The 7500-nt window shown below is 39.0% G+C and overlaps 1 protein-coding gene and 1 long non-coding RNA gene across 2 annotated transcripts in view; one reads left to right on the top strand and one right to left on the bottom strand.

Moving 5' to 3' along the window:
• LOC127639582 (natural killer cell receptor 2B4-like) overlaps positions 1-1873 on the bottom strand; it is a 103606-nt gene extending 101733 nt beyond the window's left edge. The window contains exons 1-3 of the mRNA XM_052121671.1: positions 1739-1873; positions 1315-1644; positions 652-948 (exon numbers count right to left, since the gene is read on the bottom strand). Of these exons, the coding sequence (XP_051977631.1) occupies positions 652-948; positions 1315-1644; positions 1739-1784 (673 nt within the window). The 5' untranslated portion in view covers positions 1785-1873. The remainder of the gene's footprint in view (positions 1-651; positions 949-1314; positions 1645-1738) is intronic.
• Positions 1874-5064: 3191 nt separating this feature from the next.
• Positions 5065-7500, top strand: part of LOC127639323 (uncharacterized) — a 4181-nt gene continuing 1745 nt past the window's right edge. The window contains exon 1 of the long non-coding RNA XR_007969952.1: positions 5065-5188. This is a non-coding gene — a long non-coding RNA (uncharacterized LOC127639323). The remainder of the gene's footprint in view (positions 5189-7500) is intronic.

Here is a 7500-nt window from a genome sequence, read left to right as displayed (position 1 = left end):
AGTGTCCCCTAGTGTCATTACATCGACACAACATCGAGTGAGTGACAGAAGGGGAACTTCATTTTGCTAAAGAGTTGCATCACTTTTGTGTAGAGTCTCATAATTGCACATTGAAGCACTTAATCAGACACTATCATGAGTAATGAATCACTGACCTGTGACAGATCTGTCATCTGAAGACTGTAATAGATGATCTGTGTGTATTCTGTCTTGTTTTGTGTCACTTTGATTGTCTGATCTACAAACACAAACACATGTGAGTCAGTGTGAGATTAACATCAGTTACACAAACATCACTGACCTCATCAGCAATTATCTATAACAACAATTCAATAAAATGCAAAACAATAATAAGAATAATAAAACCGTTTATTAATCTAATTTTGGCACTTTCTTATGCAGATTTTTTGATCAGTAACAGATAATACTTGCCTGCTTGTCTTTGTTTTCTACATTTCCTGCAGCAACAGTAAATCACACATGCAGACATGAACACCGGGACGACAGTAACTATTATCAGCGGTATATGAGATGAGTGCTGCACAGATACTGTAATAAACCAAGAGATAAAAAGTTTCCCAATGTGACTTCACCCAGAAACAACATCAGAAAAATATCAATTACAGTTCAACCAATGTAGAATAATCACACCTGAACACATCTGACAGACTTCAGTAATGTTGAGATGTTTAGTCTGGTTTCTGATGGGATTGTTGATCACACAGCTGTAGATGTTGTTCTCCTGATATTCCACCTCCAGAGGTAGAGAGAGACTGCTGTTGAGATCAGACACACTGATGGAGGACAATAAACTGTTTCCTTTGTACCAGGAGAGAGTCACATGTGTCACAGTCACCACTGAACACAGCAACACACATTTAGATGAACTTTCAGATGATGAAGAACATTGAGAAGAGACTCTGATGATGATGGGATCGGGAAGAGGAGCTGGAAAACATGAAGGAATGAAGGGGAAGACGTGTTGACTTGGACAGTGCTGAAACTAAATGTTTAAAGAGTTTTTGTGTTTTCTACATATGATCACGTTGCTTCTAGATCTGCGATGAAGGTTTAAATGTCTTAATTGATCTATAGAACGAAAGGGCGGCCATTTACAAACAAAACTGTCCAAATTTGTCTTTGAAAAAATAAATCATGTAAATAAAAATCTGAATTCAGGTGAACAGCAGCAATAATTTTATCACTCAAATATAATGTGTAACAAACAATCAGAACATGATTTTGAAGCAAGTTGTAAAACTCAAAATGCACATAGACACTCTTAAAGAAAGTTACACTATTATATTATCTCACCGTATACAGTAACATTGAATCTCTTGTATGAAGTTCCTCTGTTACTGATGATCTGTAGTTTATAAAGTCCAGAGTGTTTGATTCTGATGTTTCTGATGGTGAGAGATCCAGTCTGATCATCCAACTGCAGTTTGTCTCCAAATGTCTCATTACTCTCATGCATATCAATGTCATGCTTATAGATTTCAGCTATTCGAGTCTCTTGATGTCCAAACATCCACAGTATCTGATCATTTCTCTGTATTTCAGTAAGATCAGTGTGTAGAGTGACAGAATCTCCCTCCATCACCGACACTGACTTCAATCCATCCGTATCAACACCAAACACACCTGAAGAACAAATAAAACGTTTTATGAGTGACTTTAAACTCTCAATTTACTGATACAAAGTGAACTATAAAAATAATGTATTAAAGTCACTCACCACACAAGAGGAACAGGAACACATCACACAGACGAGAGAAAATCATTCTTATAGACACTTAATGACAGAATCACAATTAAAAAACTCATTTGCTCGTGACATTGAAGCTGATCTTTCACACGCTGGTGCTGATATAATGTGCACAAACACACACACACACACACACACACACACTTCTTTCTCATGCTTTAGTTGTTTGTCTGTTCACCACAATAAACCACACACATTCAGTTCAGACCCCCAGTTTACTGACCTCAATAACAGCAGCTCAGACTCAAGAAAAACTGATCAGAGCTTATATTCATGTGTATTTATTAATACAGTTCAGTGTAATGACAGAAAACTCAAGTTATGGTGCTTTTATGAAGTTTAAAGAACAGAAAATGTCGTGCACATCCAAAGAAAGAGAAAATTGGGTTCAGTGTGCAAGCCTGTATGAAGTTCAGTAATATAGTTTCTGTTCCTCAGTGTATTTCACCTGCATCTATTGAATACAAACACTGTTTTACTTGAACAGCTTCTTCATTTCAAATGCTTTTTATGTTAACTATGATTAGATTTATACTTTTCTAAAAGGATTGTTCAACCAATTCTAACTATTCATGTTTTCGTTTAATGTGAATTTTTCAAGCACTAGATCATTTAACCTTTAACTGAAATTTAAATATTTCAAATATTTATTCAAATAAAGACCATAATGAGACTTATTACACGGCTCTCTGGAATACTCGATTCTGATCGGTCAATGGCGCCATCTTGTGGTCAGATATTGCTCTGTAACAACCGCACATCCGGGGATTTAGACGTCTCAGACCGCTCATCCGGGTTCTGCGAGCCGTCTCTCCTCCTTCTCGGATCACCGTGTGTGCATTTATTTATTTGGCAAGCGGTCTTGTAATACGCTGAATAATGAGGAGTCAGACGTTCAGTTTTACAAAGTAAACACTGACAGAACTCCAACGCAAACCGGAGGTTGATTCCAGCTGTTCGGTGATTTCTTTCATCTCAAATGACATATTGTCCATGCAAATCAATATGTTTTATTTTTAGCTGTGTAATAAGCTGGATAATGTACAGTCAGTCAGTTGTTATCGCACAATAAACCCCTTCAGGGTGATCCATACCTGATCGTCCTGTCGGGGTTTATTGTGCGATAACAACCAGCTGACTGCACATTATCCCTTACATATCAATCCTTTTATATTGGGATATATATTATTTTTGCACCATTTATGCCGTTTGTGGTCATATTTTTCTTGCTGGAGGTTGGCCGGAGAATCGGGGCAGCGGGGGCGGTATTGCACTCGCTCTATTGCACCGTTGTAACGAAAAGAGAGCTGGAAGGCAAAGCTCTCGATCTACCAGTCAATTTTTGTTCCTACCCTCACCTATGGTCATGAAGGCTGGGTCATGACCGAAAGAACTAGGTCGCGAGTACAAGCGGCCGAAATGGGCTTCCTCAGAAGGGTGGCGGGCTTCTCCCTTAGAGATAGGGTGAGGAGCTCAGTCATCCGTGAGGAGCTCGGAGTAGAGCCGCTGCTCCTTTGCGTCGAAAGGAGCCAGTTGAGGTGGTTTGGGCATCTGGTAAGGATGCCCCCTGGCCGCCTCCCTACGGAGGTGTTTCAGGCACGTCCAGCTGGGAGGAGGCCTCGGGGAAGACCCAGGATTAGGTGTAGAGATTACATCTCCACACTGGCCTGGGAACGCCTCGGGGTCCCCCAGTCAGAGCTGCTTAATGTGGCTTGGGATAGGGAAGTTTGAGGCCCCCTGCTGGAGCAGCTGCCCCCGTGACCCGACTTCGGATAAGCGGTTAAAGATGGATGGATGGATTTTTCTTCCTATATCAGTTACAGATAATACTTGCCCACTTCTCAATTCAATAGCAGTGGAATAATCATACAATACCTGAACTTGGTTGACCGACATCAGTAATGGCACATTCATCCATTGTTATTCATTATCTCCCAATAGGTGTGTGGAACGAACAGACATCATTCAATGTACAAAGTTCAATGCCAAAGGATCAAGGCCACACAAACAGTGCTGCACATAATATTTGACAAAACCTGAGAAACTCTTAAGAGTAACTTGGGATGAGAACCGGAAAAGCCTTCCAAACAAATTGATACTTTGGTTTAGAGACCTCTGGTGCTAAGAGCAAGAATTGCATCACATATCAAGTCATAAAACTAAGGGGAAAATCACTTCTGAAGGGTCATTTTTTACATGTGATATGGCGAGCATCCCACAGAGGGATTGTCCCTTAATAAGTGCTCTGCTAAATGACCACTAGACAAGACACTTTCTACTGAATAGATATGCTACTGTACATAACAACTGCTTGTGTTGGTGTAAACTAGTTTGACATCATACGTCTACATCAAACTCCAGGACAAGTAAAAATCTACAGCAGAACACAATTATTATTATTATTATCATTGAGCCCTGAAACACATAAAAAGTGCCTCAAACATCTGATAAGAGTTTTAGTAGCTACTCAATACCCTCTTGACCTAAATAAAGACCACAGCATGTCACACTTTTATTCAATACATGCAGGTGTCAGTGCACAAAGTGCCTGGTGTACATTTAGCAATGTGTTATTCTGTTTTCAATATTTAAAGCATGCTTGATCCCATTGGTGTATCAATATTTGAACCATGATCAGAGGGAATAGAGAACAGGTGTGTGTGATGAGGATGTCTGGAAGGTGCACTTTTATCCAAAGCAACTTACAGTGCAATTATTACAGGGACAATCCCCCCGGAGCAACCTGGAGTTAAGTGCCTTGCTCAAGGACACAATGGTGGCAGCCATGGGTTTGAACCAGCAACCTTCTGATTAACAGCCCTGTGCTTTAGCCACTACACCACCACCACTCCTAATTAGGATCACTTGATTGTTTCTTAACTATTAGTATTTACAGTTCAGCAACATATTTCCATCAATGCATTTAACCTGCACTTATCCAATACAAACACTATATATAATTATATAAATATATCAGCTGCTGTGTTGAGTTTCATTGTGTTGTGTGTTGACACGTCACAGCATTCACAGTTCTGTTGTGTAATCCTGATAAGAGTAAAAGAGCATCATTAAAATCCACAGAAACTGGTTTGGATCACAGTTTGGTGCAGCTTTTTATGAAAGCATGTGCAAATAAACCATAAGACTTCTAATTAGTCTCCAGAGACACAGAGAACATGGAAGTTGCAAAACAATGAGACTCTGATTCTGTTGGAGACCAGACTTGTTCTTCCACTACTTTCTTCCTCTAGTAGGGACACATACATTATTTGCACAGTCAGTTCAGGTTTCAGAAAGGAGCGAGAACAACACTAACATGAATGATCAGTTTTTGTTGTGTTTTAGTTTGTTTTTTTGGCTGGAGAAAATGCCATCCGTGCAGGAGAGGAAGGATTGTGTGGCCGGGATTTACCAAACCAGGTATGTGCTCATCCTACCTGAATCAGAGACTAAATCTGTAGTCTACAGCTGTGACTGTTGCTTAAAGGTGTCATATGTAATATATGTACTGTACTAAAGCATAAAATGATCAGAGATTTGGGAAACATGCTAAGTTGAAACACTGGCTTCTCCGATACAGTATACAATAAAAACACTGCTAACGTATCAAATTACAGTGTAAGGCTCGTTGCTTGCCATTGTCAGTTTGCTCGTTCCTGTTGCGTGTCCTCAACCTAGCAACCCGTGTGAGAGTCTGGGGAGGAGGGGGATGGGGAGACAACTCTCTCCAATATTTTTTATTTAGTCTGCCGTGCCATTTTAAATGCTTGATGTCAATGTTAGGCTACATATTGCTCCTTTAAATGTTTACAAATAAACGAAGGTGTGATAATGAGGTGTAAGTGTCTTTATTTAAAGGAATATTCCGGTTTTGATACAAATTAAGCTCAATACAGCATTTGTGGCATAATGTTGATGATTACCACAAAAATTTATTTCAACTCGTTCCTCCATTTCCTTAAATAAAGCAAAAATCTGGGTTACACTGAAGACCCATATACACACATGCAACGACTTCCAGCGACAATTCACGATCCTATTCACTTTAAATGAGAGCTGGCGACTTCCGGGGACACGATGTGGGCGTGGCGAGCGACACGACAAAGTTGAGAAAAGTTTAACTTTATGCAAATGAGGAACGACTTTACGTAGCGACAACCAATAGGAGTGAAGACGGTGTTCGCTGGAGCTGATTTTAAACTTAAATTATTGGCAGTCGGAGCGGGTTTAAATCGTATATTTTTTCTATTGATAGATCGCTAATCTTGTTAATGATTAAAAGCAGAGAATACTTAGCAGAGCCGAGCCACTTCTATTAAAATTAATGGGAGAAATTGGAAAGCTCAACCAACAAGCTCTGAGTGCCCGACGGTTAATGGATAAAGACAGGAAGTCCCGCCTTACAGTTAAAAGAGCCAATCATCTTTTAGATACAGACATCACCTGTCAATTAACTCTAGAACGCGCATGCGCATTAGCTACACATGCCAGGAAAATTGCGTTTTATAGCGTCACATGAGGTAAATAATCATAATGTATGATACCAGTATTGTCAGATTGTATAGCTGATTTCAAATATGTTCTTTGATCAATCTTGACCAACCGTTCTGCAGAATTCGGTCTTTCTCCATTCAAGAAGATAGGAAGTGAACTGTCATGACTGGAAATAACCTCCCGAGAGCGTTCCAAAAATGCCCGGAAGTGGACTGACTTGCTTGAGATACTTTGTTAAAAGCATTGCTGCTGTAATTTAAGTAACAACACTCTCCACATCAGACTGTACATTTTTTTGTCAAATTAGAATTATAACTTGCTTTTTGTACCTTGGATACAAACGGTATATTGATGAATTGTATTGTTTGGTTCAGTTGTGGAACCAACGAAGACAATATATATATATATATATATATATAATGCACACAGGGTAATAGAGAGGAAAGCATTGCTGGTGTGTTTTTCCTGTCTCTCTTAGTTTACACAGTAGGTGGCAGCACATACCATGGTTGTGTCATCCAGTTGCAAGAAATCTCTTAACTCAACTCAATTCAATTTTATTTATAGAGCACTTTCAATAAACACACTGGCTGCCAAAGTGCTGTACATGGAGTTACAAAAAATAAATAAAATCACATACATACAGCTTAAGAATGCAACAAGCATTTAAAACCAATAAAAACAGAATAAGATCAAATTGACCTAGTACAATTTATAATGCAATTAATTAAAAGTTAGGGAAAATAAACAAGTTTTTAAGGTCCCCTTAAAGGTAGATTCAATACAAGTTAAGCACAAACAACAGCATTTGTGGCACAAAAGGATAGTTCACCCAAAACTTTTAATTCTGTCGTAATTTTCTCCCCCTCATGCCATCCCAGATGTGCATAACTTTCTTTCTTCTGTAGAAAACGAATGAGGTTTTTTAGAAGATGATAACAGTAGGGTTAGGTCCAGTGGTTAAATCCATTTCTTCAGAAGAGATATGATTTTAAGCTGCCTTTATGTGCTTTACGAAGCTTCAAAGTTCTGGACAACTTCCCTTCTTGCGATCTATAAACAGTGTGTAATCAGACAGGCTCAGAATACAGCACCTCCACCCTCATTCTGTAAATCTGGTTCATATGAACAGAAATATATGGTCTGTGAGGGATTTATTGGCGAGTTAATGGATTATATACTGCTTTTACTCTTAAATATGGTTTTAAATGCCATCCTAAACAATTCTTTATTAAATC

Source organism: Xyrauchen texanus, chromosome 48 (genome assembly GCF_025860055.1).
Source record: "Xyrauchen texanus isolate HMW12.3.18 chromosome 48, RBS_HiC_50CHRs, whole genome shotgun sequence".
Lineage (NCBI taxonomy): Eukaryota > Metazoa > Chordata > Actinopteri > Cypriniformes > Catostomidae > Xyrauchen > Xyrauchen texanus.
Note: the sequence above shows the minus strand (reverse complement) of the source record. Positions and strands in the feature narration are given on the sequence as shown.